The 16,357-nt window shown below is 43.2% G+C and overlaps 2 protein-coding genes across 2 annotated transcripts in view; one reads left to right on the top strand and one right to left on the bottom strand.

Annotated features, from left to right (window-relative positions):
* CHRDL1 (chordin like 1) overlaps nucleotides 1-2,358 on the top strand; it is a 665,455-nt gene extending 663,097 nt beyond the window's left edge. The window contains exon 11 of the mRNA XM_086951036.1: nucleotides 1,055-2,358. Within this exon, the coding sequence (XP_086807162.1) occupies nucleotides 1,055-1,185 (131 nt within the window). The 3' untranslated portion in view covers nucleotides 1,186-2,358. The remainder of the gene's footprint in view (nucleotides 1-1,054) is intronic.
* A 2,138-nt stretch (nucleotides 2,359-4,496) lies between these two features.
* LOC147662628 (uncharacterized) overlaps nucleotides 4,497-16,357 on the bottom strand; it is a 32,420-nt gene continuing 20,559 nt past the window's right edge. Inside the window, exons 3-5 of the mRNA XM_086951035.1 lie at nucleotides 7,976-8,113; nucleotides 5,116-6,926; nucleotides 4,497-4,526 (exon numbers count right to left, since the gene is read on the bottom strand). Of these exons, the coding sequence (XP_086807161.1) occupies nucleotides 4,497-4,526; nucleotides 5,116-6,926; nucleotides 7,976-8,113 (1,979 nt within the window). The remainder of the gene's footprint in view (nucleotides 4,527-5,115; nucleotides 6,927-7,975; nucleotides 8,114-16,357) is intronic.

Here is a 16,357-nt window from a genome sequence, read left to right as displayed (position 1 = left end):
AAATGGAAATATTGGGAATGGCCTTTTTCAGGAGTATTTTTCCTTGACCTTTTGCTTTTCTCCTTCCTAGTTTTTCGCTGCTCTCGCTGGGTCAAAGACATATGCATTTTAAAGAATGCAAAGTAGTACTCCTATATTAGTTTTATGTACTTTTAAATACCTTTGTGAATCTCCAGGGCAAATCACAAAGACTAGTGAGGATATGTAAAAACATACCCCTAGATTCATCAAAGTCCAGTTTTGCGAGTCCTTAATAGCGATTATTAAGGAATCGCTATTAAGGACTTGCAAAACGGGATTCATGTAGGAATCGCTAAATAAATTGCGATTCCTACACATTCCTTATTTGCCCATAGGAATGATTTGGGAGTTATTCCTTATTTGCGATTAGCAATTTGCTAATCACAAATAAGGATGCGATTTCAAGGGTGCTAGGGGTGTCCAAAGGACACCCTGTAGCACCCCTGAAATGTAATCTACATTGGTGTTGCGCACACACATGTCCAAAGGACATGTGTGTGTGCAACATGCAACTTAGAAAAATGCATTTAAAAGCATTTTTCTAAGTATTCGCTATTTACCACGAGGTTTGACCTCGTGGTAAATAGCAGCCCGAAATTGCGATTTCGCAATTTAAAAATGGTTAATGAATTGCATTTAAGGAATCTCAAATAGAGATTCTTTAAATGTAATTCCTTGCAATTTAGCGAATTCGCAATTACCGATTTTTGCATTTGGGATGATGAATCCCAAATGTAAAAATTGCGCTGGCAAAGGGCCAGATTCTGAGAATCTGGCCCTTTGCGAGCCGATTTTTAAATGATGAATCTACCTGTAACTCTTGTAGTGTCACTACCCAGATTCATAAATGCTTTTGCGAATTAACCGCATAATTGTTCAAGAGAACCCCAAACCCTGATTGCCTTTTAAAGAAAAGGGTTAAACTGATTGAAGAATAGATTAGAGCAATATTGATCATAAAAAAAGAATGCTTTTACATGAATCTATTGCTGGACTCCATACAAACCCTCTCTGCTTTGTTTTTACTTTGAAGGTCAATGGAAAATCTTCAGTGAGGGCGAAGCTGAAATCAGCGAGCTGTGTGAAACCAGGGTGTGCAGGACAGAGCTGGAAGACCTGGTGAGGATTCTGTACCTGGAGAAGCCGGACAAAAGCCACTGCTAATGGGGATGAGAGGAGGAAAAAGAAGGCACAAGTGGAAAGAAAGGACGAATCTGCAGCTGGACTGCTGGTGGCCCAGATCTTACTGAGGATTGCCGAAAACCAGAACTATTGAGCAGCCCATCATAACATCTGTGCAGATAAACCTGCTGAGTCAAGTATAGTGGCTTGTGTTGCCTATGGCTTTCAATTCCATGAGGCGCTATATCCAAGTTGGAAAAGCACTACAGCTTCCTGCCCTGCTACAACGCTTAAATATTAACAAAGTGTCTGGTTGGAGACTAATATATAGACTATAACAAGGGATACTCGATTAAAAAAGCCATTTATAGAGCTTTCAAGGGTATTGAGTCTTACAAAGTGACCGTGATATGTACAGGTTTATTAAAAAAAGACTTTTGTTTTTCTAAAGCAAATGGACCAGTAATTTGTATTAAGAAAAGGAGATGGAAAACCCGACCAAAATGCTTAGATTTCTCACATTGTACAGCACATAAAAGAGTAGTTTAAATAGTTTAATGTTTCCGCGGGAATTTCAATTGTTTTCATCATTCATAAAGTGTGCATCTAATGCCTGATTTTACCGAGCAAATGAGCAGGGAAAAACGTGGTTGTACGCTCACGTAAGATTAGGTCTAATGCTTCACTGCTTTTTTGACTATGTACAGTTTCTCATAGAACATTCTAGATACTCCTGTGATGCTGCTAATGTTGCAGAATCTCAAAAGTACTTAAGTGCGTATACGTTTAGGCACAACAAAACCACCATAGTATATTTCTGCTTACAGAAATAAACACCAAATTGTATTTGCACTGTGTAATTTTTTAGCTTTGTTTCTCCTCCATATTTTTGTAGAGAAAACAGGTTTACTATTGCCGTTGATAGGATTATTTCTGCCAGCATTTATAGTGTTAAAAACCTTTTGCAGTCAGGATTATGAATGCCCACAAACTTGGGCAAGTTTTTCAGATAGGGCCACGCTGGTACACCCACAAACCTGATCATGTTAGCTGGAAGTTTACCTGAGCCTGAAAGTATTTTCTATTTGTCGGGCTGTATTACCCCAGACTTGGGTGTGGTTTACTCTTGAATTTCCAGGAATAAAAAAAGCTGCTTGTTGTAATTAATCTCTCTATATTATTATCCATATAAATTGGGAGCTTTTAGTATTATCATCATATGCCTAGACATTATTCTTTTTCCCATCCCTCTTGGTATGTCCCCACTCCTGACTTCCCTTGTTGACCCCCGTGTTCTATATACATGGAATGCCCCGGCGTCTGTCCTAGAATGTTGGGGAGAGAACGTTGGCCTTGTGGTGAGTAGTTATGTCTGAATCTTGAAAGTTCATGAGTAGAACACACCTAAATCTGAAGATGAGCACATCTACTTAGAAAACAAGCTTTGCGAAATTCAGAAGAATTGCACGCGCAGGTAAGGAGTAAACAAAACTGCTCACAAAAGCACGTTTGTGAGTTAGTCCTTTCTCGCAGAATAAGAGAAGTCCCATCTGAGCAAATGCCATTCAGAAGGTCGAAATCCCAGATTTCCAGACTGTGTTTTTGCACAACTTGCACTGAGGTATTCGAATAATTTTATGATTTTTACCCTCAGTGCTTGCTTCTGATTTGGCCATTTGTTGGAAATATGGATGCATGTTTGAGTGCTTAGAGAAGGTAAGATTTTTTTATATGAAGAAAGATCAACCTTTTTTAAGGATCACTAGGCCCATTTACAAAGACATTGCTCTAAACTACTCTGCGGAGTACGGATTGCTTGATTCACGAGTTTACATTTTTTCAAGTTTTGTGCTGAAAACATGAATTCTACTCATAAAGGGTATTCATATGTAAAGACATGCCTATGTAGTAAAACATTATGTGCCAGTAAACCTGCATGGAGTGAGCATCGTAATAGGGAGGTCATTCCCACAAAAGTGCTAAAATAAGAGGGGCTTCCAATTGGATTACTATCTCAGGCGAGAGGAGAACCGAACCAGGACAAAATGTTATGTTGTAGAAAGCCAGAATTGAAGTTAGATCTGGCGGCTGAGTTTGGAAGGCCGGGGATTGGGGGTGGGTGCATACATGGTGCTGACTGGAAATTGATGAAGCAGTTTTTTCCATTACAAAAGTTTCCAAAGTTTATTCCGCCAGGGATTCAAATGCACGGTACCTGCAATCTTGAAACGTGTGTTCTGGAGTTCATTTTTTGGGACACAAACTAGTCACATCTTTAAAGGTAGGAAAACAACCTCATTCCAGAATATCTACACAGTGGCACAACTCCACAACACATAGAATACCATGGCCACAATAGTTGTACTGCTAAGACGTGCTACCAGCAAGCGTCAGGAGCGTTGTACCAACTAAAGCAACTTTTAGAAGTGTTCTTTCACTTTTAGTGAATCAGTAGGATTTTGGTCCCAAAGCCTCCAGCTTTGTTTGCAAGTCAAATCCCTTTGTTATAGAGCCCAGTTGACTTAGGGGCCTTTTTACCCATAAGTCACGCAGTGCAGCGTGTCGCCTTGCTGCGTTGCACTGTGTGACACGGTATCCTTTACCTTGTGCTAGCGCCCTTTCAGCAGCCTAGCGGCAACGCAGATACCCTTGCACTATATTATTCAACCAAGTCTTAATGTGCCTCAGCCATGGGGTGGCAGTCTGGCTGTCAAGTATCATGATTTCTTTTAGCCCGTCTCTATAATCTTGGAGTTCAGGGACATGCCATAATCTAACCCACAGCATTAGAGGTCGAATCAGGACTTGGTGGTCAGTTCTTTTAAAGTTTAGGTCCAGTTCCAAGGGTACTAGTGGGGTGCCTCTCGGGACCCTTACCAAACTTCGCATAAAGTTATTGTCTAGGACACTAAAAGTCTCCCTGGACACAGGACCCCAAATTTCTGCACCATAGAGGACTGATGATTGGACCTTGAATTTAAATAATTCCATCACTGGGGACACCGCTTTGCTGGTGCTCAGGCTTTGCTCCCTAAGAATTGGTTTAGCATTCTGAGCAAAGATTAATTTACTTTTATCCATTTGGGCTTTCCAAGTAAAGTTTGAATCCAGGGTCACCCCTAAATATGAAAAATGAGGCACTGATTCCAACTTTACTCCTTTTAGTGTTAGACAGCCCTTGTCCGGTTTAATCGGATTTAGGGCCATACATTTGGTCTTCTTCCCATTGATCTCCAACCCCTTTTGGCTACAGTATTCACTGAAGGTGTCTAATAATGTCTGTAAGCCATTTTTCGTTTGGGAAATCAAAATGGTATCATCAGCAAATAGTAAGGGTGTCACCTTTTCGCCGTTCAGTTTAGGAGAGTCATTTTTACATCTCTCTAAAAAAGAGGGAATATCGTTTACAAAAAGGGAGAAGAGCGTAGGAGCCAGGACACAGCCCTGACGGACTCCACGTTCGATGGGTATTTTTTGAGTTAATTCACCATTTGGGCCCCATCTAATTCTCGCAAAATTCCCTTCGTGTAACTCTTTAATCTGAACGACAAGATTATTTGGCATGCCTGCTGCACTCAAGGTTTTCCATAAGAGATTGCGAGGCACCAGATCAAATGCTGCCCTTAAATCAACAAAGGCAACATATAAATGGCACCTTTTAATCACTACGTAATTCCAATAGAAGCAGCAGAATCTAAAGATCTGGTCTATTGTGCTGACTTTTGATCTGAATCCGGCTTGGAATTTAGTTAGAATTGTATTTTCATCTAGCCAGTCACTCACGCGTAGTAAAATGTGTTGTGAGTAAATTTTCTGTAAGATGTCCATTAGACTTATTGGCCGATAATTACATGGGTCCATCCTATCTCCTTTCTTAAAAATTAAAACAATTTCCGCTCCCTTCCAACTTTCAGGGAATTCTAAAGTGCAAGACAATGTATTGCACAAGTAATTAATATAGGGTGCCCATACTCCTAGGTCATGCTTGTATAGGTCCCCCGGGATCTTGTCCAAACCTGGGGCTTTCCCAGATTTGATTTGGTTTATTGCCAGCTCTGTTTCCCCTAAAGTAAAAACCAGGTGGTCTGCTGGGGGTTTGTGGTTTGCCACACTCGTGTCCATATGTGGGTCATCATATTTTTTGTATAAATTCGTAAAATGGGTGACCCAAGTTTGCTCATCCAAGAAAACGTCTTTGACCACCCTACCTATATGGTTCCCATTTGCGACCAGCCTCCAGAAAGCCACATTATCACGCGATCTGGCGGCTAGCAACAAATCGGCCCATTTGTCTTCCTCCCATGCTATCTTTGAGGTCCTTTGGACAGATTTATAATTATTCCTTGCTCTTTTTACATCTATTGGAGATTTGGTCTTTATTGCAATTAATAATTCCCTCTTTGACTCTCTGCAGGATCTGTCATACCATGGCTTACTGTGGGACAGATTCTGGGTCTTCTGCTGGGTTTTTTGGGGCATTTTGGTGACTAGTAATCTTAGGTCAGCAAAATATTTCTGGTGTATTGGCAAGAATGACATTTTGGTTTCATCCTCAAACATTACGGCTAAGTGAGGTCCAAAAGTCCCAGCAAGAAGTGAGTATATTTCACTAAGGATGTCACTGTGGTCCAGTATAAATGGCCATTTCAGAGATCTTCTGTTGTTGCTAATATGGATCTCAGAATTATCAACACCACTTTCCTCAGATGTAAGTTGCTGAACCATATCGTTAAACAGTGAGACATCTAACGTCAAGTTTAGGGGGAAATGATCGCTTTCAAACCGTTCCATTACTTCAAGGTCCAAGAGATGTGGCCAGAGGGGAATAGAAGCAATCACAAAATCTAGGTTATTTTTATAATTGTTCCTGGTAAATGTTGGTTTCTTAGAGCTATCGGATGGTAACCGCCCGTTGCAAGCCCTAAGAGAGTGTTCCGTACATAAATTAATCAGTTGAAGACCCAGTGTTGAACATTTAACCGATTTAACATTCTCCAGAATAGGGATTTTGTTTGCCTGATCTTCCTCATCAAAGATTTCGCTAAGACCCAAAACTGGCTCGAAGTTACAATTTAAATCGCCAGCCAGGATAACAAAGTCCTCCCTGGGGTCTAATCTACTCAAGAAACAATCTAATTTTGCAATGGTTGGTGATTCTCCTGAAGAGGGTAGGGGCCTATTATAGACATTGACAAGAAATAAGTTCTTCCCATTACAAACTGCGGCTTTTAAAGCTAGTATATCTATAGAATTTGTAGGTATCTCCTCAATTTTTACCCTTAAGTTTATTTTCACCCACATCAAAAGACCCCCTGACGGCCTTCCACTTCTAGAAGGTATCGTACCAATTCCGTAGGTCTTGTAGCCCACCCTATGGGGCGTCTCCACTGCCCAGGTTTCCTGAAAGAAAAAGAGGTCAAAGGACTCTATATAGTTTGCCCACTCCGGGTCCCTCAAGTTTTTTACAACTCCAGCTATATTCCAACAGACCATTTTAATCGGCCTCTCAAGAGCAAGTGGCCTCTCAGAAAAAGCCCTAGGCATCTCTTCATAGTTAATGGGAAGCACAGGTTGTATTACCAAGGGCGTTACCTCTAGGGATGAGTTATTACTCAAAATGGTTGTGGGTAATACCTGCTCTTCTAGAATATTTACATCATGGGATACATTTACATCATGAGGTACAGTTTTATCCAAACAAGAAGACACAGGATTAACCAGTACGTCAGGCATATTGACAATACCCACATCACCTAGACTCGTTGTTTCTGGCCCCTCTCCCCCTCCGAATCAAAAAACATCAGTCGCAATCATCTAGACTGCTAAAGATGTCAAACCTATTAAAGGTTTCTAGAGGTGTGAAGGGTTTTAGGTGATCCATCCTTCCTTTCTGGGAGTTGTATGTTTTAGCCGATACGTAATTCCATCCCATAGAGTCTGGGGCTACCACAGGGCATGGAACATAATGCATATTGTTTGCATTCTGTAGTAAAGGGGGATACAGAGCATATTGATTGCTCCCAGCATTCTGTGCAATGAGATGGTTATTTGGCTGGGTTTGGAGTATATGCTGTGATGGTTGATACTGGGGCGGATGGTGCTGGGATGGAAACACCACTGACCTTGGATAAAAATATGTTAGTGGTTTAGGGATTATTATATTATTAGAGCTGCCTGTCTGCCAGTTCAGTATAAATTGAACAGCATTAGGGTCCCTAAAATTCACCACCACCACGTCACCATCCCAACCATTGAAGACTACCCCCCAACCATTGAAGACGACGAACATGGGCAATTTCACCATTAATATGATTTGCAATTGGCCTATATATACTCAGCCAATGCATAATCTTATTTTTTAATTGGGCGAAACCCTCCCTCTTATTTTGTCCAAGCACAGGCACCCCTGTTAGGACTACCACATAGGGTACTGCCTCTGGTGGAAGTTCAGGCAGAGGAGTCCTTCTAGGTTTCCCCCAGGTATGTCTGGTTTCCCCCACCTCCCTTATTGGTTTCCCCAAAAGTGAATTAGATATGTTACCAATGGTTTTGTTTGTAACATTTGACGATGGTTGGTCATAAGTTTTTTGTTGGGGAGGTTTAGGGGGTGGGTGGTGTTGGACAGTCGCTATCACCGTGTTCCCCATAGATTTGGAGGTAGATGCAGTTGAGGGAGGGATAGAGATAGGAATAGGAATAGTTTTGGGTGGTTGAACTGGAGTTGGTGTATTTTTTGATGCATTGTTTGGAATCGTGTTAGTTACATTGTTTGAACCAGTGTTAATTACAACGTCCTTGCTTCCCAATGCATGCTCAATTTTACACAGCCTACATTCCACTTCCATCAACCTCTCCAAAATACTTGCAGAGTAAGATTTAATCAAACTCTCTATATCAAGTAATGGCACAGGACCCTTGTTCTCAATTGGTACATTAACAACCACACTAGTGTCCATACTGTCCTCCTTGTCTGTCGGCAAATTTGACAAGGCTGAAGATGAAGATGATGTATGGATCCCCTCGGTATCTATTTGTGGAGTACAGGGTTCCTTAACAACATTGTTCGCCTTTTTGCCAAAATCACAACAGCTCAACTTGGGTTGTAACGGGTCCCCCCTTTTCCGCTGTTTTTTATTCGGTGGTGGTCCATAGATTTTTTGGAGGGGTGTCCGTTTTTTTGCCCTATTACGGGGTATTTTCACTGAAGGCAGAACATCTCCCTTCAATGTACTTGGACTTTTTGCATGTGAAGTTGAGGATAACCCATTCGCGTCTGACTTGGGTAAGGTATTTGGTGTGAGCACAACCACATTCGCTTCCAAGGGCTGGCTATCCAATAAGTTAATCGACTCATTAACTATTAATTCAGTGTCAGTGTCGGTAAAACCAGTGGCGGGAAGTGATGACAATAAAACTGACCCATTTTTTATGCTTTCCACGGAACGGCATCGATCCGCCCGCCGCTCCGCCAAGACGATCTCCTTTGCGATATCAGGGGATGATTTAGAAAAATAATTGTCTAAGGTTCCATTTAGCAGCACTCCCTGTTTGTCATGCATGGGATGGTCTATATTTAAAGAAGACATTTATAAGGCTAGTTTGATGAAGCAAACAAGTCAGAGCAAGTAATGGGCAATGACAGAAGCAATCAGTACCTGTAGGACAAAGAGATGTGCCCAGTCCAGTCTCCTCAGTTCTCGGAGGGTCTCAGAGGGTCCGCCCTTAGTCCGGGCTTTGTCCCGGGATGTGTCCTGCACACGCGTCCCGCTAACGCGTTGTAACACCAGGTCTTATACGGGACGTGAATTAAAGGGCGGAGTCACGGGAAGAGGCGGCAGGTGTGCCAGGTGATTCACGCACAGCCTGGTGGGCTTCGCAGTCCCGTCCTCCTGTGGCAGCAGCTTTCTCCTCTAACGCGGCTTCTCCTCACCGACAACAGTTACCCAGCGGGGTTCCAGGCAGGCAAAGCACAAGGTCCAAATCTCCTCAGCGAGCGGCACCCGTGAAGCGGGGGCCGTGAGGAGTATTCAAAGGCACAAAGCAGGGGGGCGGAGACACGGGAAGAGGCGGCAGGTGTGCCAGGTGATTCACGCACAGCCTGGTGGGCCTCGCAGTCCCGTCCTCCTGTGGCAGCAGCTTTCTCCCCTAACGCGGCTTCTCCTCACCGACAACAGTTACCCAGCGGGGTTCCAGGCAGGCAAAGCACAAGGTCCAAATCTCCTCAGAGAGCGGCTCCCGCGAAGCGGGGGCCGCGAGGAGTTTTCAAAGGCACAAAGCAGGGGGGCGGAGACACGGGAAGAGGCGGCAGGTGTGCCAGGTGATTCACGCACAGCCTGGTGGGCCTCGCAGTCCCGTCCTCCTGTGGCAGCAGCTTTCTCCCCTAACGCGGCTTCTCCTCACCGACAACAGTTACCCAGTGGGGTTCAGGCAGGCAAAGCACAAGGTCCAAATCTCCACAGCGAGCGCCGCAAGGAGTATACAAACGCACAAAGCAGGGGGGCGGAGACACGGGAAGAGGCGGCAGGTGTGCCAGGTGATTCACGCACAGCCTGGTGGGCCTCGCAGTCCCGTCCTCCTGTGGCAGCAGCTTTCTCCCCTAACCCGGCTTCTCCTCACCGACAACAGTTACCCAGCGGGGTTCCAGGCAGGCAAAGCACAAGGTCCAAATCTCCTGGAACGCTCGGTACATCAGCCCACTTGCTCACTAATCAATAAGATTGCAAAAAGTACATAATGTAGTATGCAGTCTCATCTTCAGTATTAGATCAGGCAAGTCAGCCAACCACAAGGAAGAGGCTTCCACTGTGCAGGACAAAACCACATTTAAAACACTGCACCCTACCTTCACAAGCCTAAGTGACTCGCCATGCAGTTTCCTTCAGAAACTACTGGCTTCTATCCTACACACTCTATTCCACCAAGCCAACCAACCTGTCATAATTGTTTATTCTTTTAGATTGGTCAATAATTTAAAATGTGTGTGCTATAGCTTTCACTGCATCAGGAAGGCTATCAACACTTACTAACACCGAGCAGGGACAGAGGGCACTCTTTCCTCTGGGCCAACAAACTTCGGCAAGCAGCGGTTAGTTCATTTGGTAGTTTTGAGAAGGCAGACATGGGAAAGTACATTTCTATAAAAGTGGTTAAAACGTAATAAATTACACTCCTTAATTTAATCTGGTGTGTCTACATTTAATAAATGCTGGTGATCTGAATACACTAAGGTGGGAAAACTACATCCAAGTGAATCGCTGAAGCTTTATAATGTATTGTTACATCAAGAAGTAGCAAAGCACTCAAGTGAAAGCAGGGACAATCTGTTGGGTCCTTGCCAAGTTTTTGACAAGTGTTGCAATTGAAATCTACATGAGAAAGGTACTGGCTTGAGCTCCAGGAATCGCTTAAACAAAGGTACTAAGGAACATTAAGAACCTGGCATGTTATTTTATAAAGCACTGACCTGGCCCTTAAGCCACAATGTCAGCTAGCAATAGTTTTGTTTGGAGTCTCTGCTGGGATAGTTGGGAGAGTGACAGACTCTAGAAAAGTTAACGTGTCTTCAAAGTTGACTGTTTGAGCCAAATAAAGAGATACAAAGTGGGCAAAGGGGCTGGCATTTAGATCCCCATCACTTACAAACTAACTCTACCACTAAAGTTATCATTTTTTATTATTGTTGTAAGCACATTCTATGCACAAGGTGTCTATTTGCTTCATTTTCTTTTGGGCTGTAATAAAATTGATCCATATGAAGAAATATGGGCACTCACACCAAGGTTTACATAATGCTATTATTTTACATTACCTCCAGCTTTTACTCAAAAACTTTCATCTTGACCTCTTTGTTCAGTCTGGTATTTATCACTATTATGTGTGTGACCATCCTGATGTAATGTTTCTTCTGTGAATTAGCTGCTTCCCTAATAATATTGCTTCCAAACCAGACCTGCAGTCTGGTTCCAGCTCACTCCGGCCCTCTATTTTAGCACATATTGCTAGTTTGTGACCTTTATTCTACCTCTTTCTGTCTCTTTCTGACCTTTATTTTGGCTCTTTCTGCTCATTTCAGACCTCTATTTTGCCTCTTTCTGGTCATTTTTTACCTTTATTCTGACATCTCATCTGCAACATCCCAGAAACCCCTAGGGACGACAGTGCTACTCCATATAAATGCTTATTTATTGATTGACAGTAATGGTTGGCCCACCACCTCTATATTAGCAGCTTCCAAACTCTATTCCACATCACACCCTCAATTACATTAAGTTCAAAATATTGTTTGACTGCTCGTCCCACTATTCCCTCCAGTACGGGGCGCTGCAGCAAAAATTCATTGATGCTCAGGTGGAAATGGTAGGTCCAACTCCTGCAACAAAACATTCAAGGCTTTCACCTTTTTCTCAGATGAAATTAAAAGATTCTGCAATGTGGAATGCTCTCTAAGGTCATGTAAAAAATGTATAAAATCCCCAAGCAGAAACTCCTAGCTACAGCTCTTGATGCTAAGTTTTCTACGCCCTTTCTGAGTGTGCTTTGGAATCCAGCTATTTCTTTTAACATTTGTGTTTGCCTGGTCCAGAGATGAGAAGTACAGAGCTGAAGTCCTCCTTAATAAGAATACTGGTTCTGATAATATATAAGATGAAGATGTTATCCCTACCACTTAACTCACCAGATCCATCAAAATCTCTGCTACTTTTTCATTTGGAAGACAAGCTCTATCCTTACAAAAATGTGTACTCCTCTTTGTCTAAACAAGACAAATAACTACCCATGAATATTTTCCAAATGCATTCTATTTATCCTCTTCAAAGTAATGAGTTGTATGGAGCATGATGCACAAGATGATCAAACTTTTAAAAGTGGATGGACATTTAGGGCCCGATTACGACTTTGGCAGTGGGTCCACCCCGCTGCCACACCGCCAAAGCCGTGGTCAGACCGCCCACCAGATTAGGAGTGAAGAATGATAAATTATTGTAGTCAATAACAACTGTATCATCAGGCTTTTCATCCACCTCGCCTTAGCAAAGAATTTCAGAGCCCCACAATGTATTACAGAATAGAAAACCCATCACCATCAATAAAAACTGAGGGGCAGATTTACAAGCCCCCTGCGCCTCTTTTACGCCGCCGTTGCGTCACTTTTGTGATGCTTGTTATAAGAGAAAAGGCCAGCAAGGGATTTTGTTCTATTTCTATTTATCAGCGTTGTTAGGGCCTGTTGTAAAAATCAGGATTCCTAAAACTGTTTTAAATCAGTGGCTGTAATAAATCATTAGCTTTAGAAGAAGAGTCGCAAAGGATCAATACATACAGTGTTACCACACTAACACAGTAAATCTAGGAAATAAATGCAAGAAACCAGGGTTTTATATTGTCTGAAGATTATTATTTGTTCTCAAGAGAAGTAATATTTTTATAAAAAAGAAGAAAACATTCTTATAAAATAGGGTACATACACAGATATTAATTAGATATTCAAGGTATTGGTTGTTTCCTCCTTTGATATATCTAAACAAAAAGTCCAGACTGCTAACACAAAATTACACAATGATTTCAACTCAAAATCAGAAGAAAATCAAAGATGATACAATGAATCATATGCAGAGTTGGACTAGATAGTCGACGTTTCGGTCTTTTAAGGAATTTTTCATAAGACCATCATCAGGACAAAGCAATTCTACATACAGTAGATGACCCTTTTTACTCAGATAGAGATAAGTCCTTTCTCTAGTCAAAACGACAACAGCACTTCCAATTATTTTGTTGGTGAAGGGCAAAGAAATAAATCCTTTAGTGCCAGAGATTACTCGTGTCATATGCGGAATTGGGTTAAGGCTTTGTTTGAGGTCCGGCGTGTTTACGACTGAGATTCCAAAACTGTATGGTTGTCCTTGCATCGATCAAAAAATTGAATACCCTGTTTGAACACCTGATATCACTTCCGCATATGACACGAGTAATCTCTGGCACTAAAGGATTTATTTCTTTGCCCTTCACCAACAAAATAATTGTAAGTGCTGTTGTCGTTTTGACCAGTGGAAGATAACTAGACCGGGAGGCTAATCTGGTTTAGCTTACTTACTTCAGATCATTTGGTATTATCTGAATTGGAGTCTCAAGCACAGAATTTTGGAGGGTGATTTTGTCTTTTAAGGGAGATATACTAATCAGGTGTAAGATACTTTGTTTCCGCCTCTTGGGCTGTCTGTAGGTTGTGTAGTCAATCAACCTCTTCTAGTGTGGAATCAGATGAAGTTATTTGACTGAAAGTCCCTGGCATCCTGCCATAGTTAGGCCCTACGGTGGTTTTTGTGGGTGGATAGTCCCAACTGGCTATGGCTCGTTGGACAAGTGTTTACCCTGCTTAGAGGTTCATCTGCTGCCAACTATGGGTGACGTTTATAATGTATGTTTGAGGCTGCTGTTGGAATGGTTTGGGCGTCCATCGCCAATAGTCCATTCACACATTCTGGGCCTATTAAGACCAATTAAATGTTAGTACGCATCTCTTGATGTCGAAACATATGTTCTGCATGCAGTATGTCAGAGTGTGTCAGTCATTAGTAGTGACGGAGGAATCGAATCCCATGAGTTACCTTATTTATCAATGCCCTTGTGTTTCTCCTTTGCCGGGCCTACAGCTTGGGTATATATTCATCATAAAGACTATTGTGGCTTTAATGAAGCCCGGCTTAAGAGAGTTAGCAGGGCAGATCTTTTCCATGTGAAAATAATCTCACTAATACCCCTGAATGAGGGTCACTTATCAAGCCCCTAATACTATTCATGTGTGCATTGACTGTATATATTCTAGTGTGAGGCAAAGTATATTTGTTTTCTCCTGACATGCTTGTTCCCTGTGATTTTCCCTTACTACTAGAACATGGTTACACAATATGAGGATGCTCAGTTAATGCCCTTTGGGCTGGCCTGAGGTGAACAGCCATATGAGTGTTTATGGGCAATGTATTTCTTGGAACCTGTTCTACAAGGGACGCAAAGGGTCCTTTCCTGTTTGGTGAGGGGCGGCTCTAGTTGGGTGTTCAAGCTCACGGGTAATGGGGGCTCACTTTGGGAACTCGTGAGCGGGACAAAGGGGGTCATTAGGATCGCGGACGGACTTGAGTCCGTCCGCGACCCCAGAGCATGAGGGAACGTCCGCATGGGCTGCGGCGTTCCCTCTGTGCAGATTAGGATGTGACCGCCAGGGTGGCGGTCACATCCTCTATTTTTAACATTGCTGCGGGTGGAGCTTCAAGCTGCACCCGCAGCAATGTTAAAAATGCATGCACAGCATTTGCGTGCACAAAGCGGCAGGCACCGCGCGGTGCCTGCTGCATTGTGCACGCAAATGCAGGGGGGTACCATAGGTACCCCCCATGTGCACCCCCCACTACACCTAGGGGGCCCGCAAAGGGCCCCTGCAGTGCAGTTACACATGCTTTTCCACGGCGGAAAAGCCGCCGCGGAAAAGCATGTTTCCATGCACATCCTAATCTGGCTGAAGGTGTCTAAGAGACACCTTCACCATTTTAGTGCTTTTCCGCCGCGGTTGTAAGCCAGCCGCGGCGGAAAAGCTGCGGACCTAAACCATGACCCACCAGCCATCCTAATGTGGCGGTGGGTCCTGGTGGGTCCGCAGAGGATTTTCCGCATCCTCCGGGCCGGCGGTGGCTTCCGCCGGCCCGGAGGATGCGGAAAATCCTCCATCCTAATGACCCCCAAAGTGTTTACTACAAGCTAAGAAAGCCACTTTGGTGTTTTGAATATTCTGGGTAGGCAAGTGACACTTTCAAGAAGGCACAGCCTCTTCCTGTCGCGGACTAGTGCTGATGGGCTGGTCCTTTGCCCAGGCTTTGCTTGGCTCTGGCCCATGCATGCCCAGTGCAGAGGGGCAGGCAGCAGTGCTAAATAGTGAGCTGAAGAAGATGACCCACCTCCGCCTCCGCCTGTCCTCCTTTGCAGGCAAGGATGGTGAATATGGGAATGGCAATCTTCAGTAAGTCGTGTGGCATCCCGCACAGTCGGGCAGGCAGCAGCAGTATATATCGAGTTGAACAAGAGAACCCACCTCCTTCTCTGACCATTCTCCTCTGCAGGCAATGATAGTGCTTATGGGACTAGGATCCCCAAGAAACCTGTTAACATTTTATCATTTGCAAGCATTCCTCTCATTACCTTTTGTGTGTTTGTTGCACCGCCCTAAGTGGAAAGGGTGTACGAAGACATGGGTCCCGTGCTCACTGTGGCACTGGAACTAAGCAACACCCAACTGAAATGGCCCAATCCGGGTGAAACCAGTCATTGTTGCCTGTGTTCTGGTTCAACAAGGACCCAATCTGGCAGTTATTGCCAGTGGTTGGACTTCTTGCAAGCATTCCCCCCCATAATCATTTGACATCATAGACTTATCTACACAAAATCTGACAATTACTTTGTGCAGTCAGTTACAGCATAGCATGCACATTTTCATGCACCCGGTAAATGCCACAATTTTCAGTCTCATTATTTAGCTGAGACAGTAAATATCTCACCCACATCCAGCCCAATAGTAAATGAGAGCTCTACATCCTGTAAAGGGAACACAGATTCAACACCAACCTCTTCTTTCTCCTATTTCTGCTGGGCATAAAGTTGCTGTAATTCAGCAAAACTCACAACCAATCTTCTCTATCTATATAATTTCCCCTAGTCAGCAGGACCGTTATTTTGTTTTAAGGTGACAACAATTAATTTGTCATACCATCTTCTGCCTGGGTGGTGAAGAAAGAGCAAACGTTGTAGGAATATAGGAACCACCATGAATCAAGCAGAGTGGGAAAATTAAGACCCCAACTGCACTCTGCATTGCAACATAATGGAAAGGATATCTTCTTCGAAAGATTTGATTTGTCGATTTTGTAATGCCATTGTCACCAATGCTTATATGTCCGTGATGCTTAATGCATAGCCCAATCCCAAAACCATTGACCACCAACTCCAGGAACAGCAGCGCCCAGTTGGTCCTTGAAATGTGAAGAACTAGTTATCTTCTTCACCTTCCTCTCTTAAGAGGACCAGAAATTACACTGAGATCTACACCTGTTTGCAGCTTGCTTTTGTAGTGCAAGTCCACCAAACAATTGGTTCTATGAATGGAAGAAATAAAACTGTTTCTCAGTTTTCTGAAATTGTGGGGGGTGGACTGATGGCAACTGGGTTATCA

The sequence above is a fragment of the Lissotriton vulgaris genome, unplaced genomic scaffold (assembly GCF_964263255.1).
Source record: "Lissotriton vulgaris unplaced genomic scaffold, aLisVul1.2 SCAFFOLD_666, whole genome shotgun sequence".
Classification (NCBI taxonomy): domain Eukaryota; kingdom Metazoa; phylum Chordata; class Amphibia; order Caudata; family Salamandridae; genus Lissotriton; species Lissotriton vulgaris.
The sequence above is the reverse complement of the archived record's forward strand: the minus strand, read 5'-3'. Positions and strand labels throughout refer to the sequence as shown.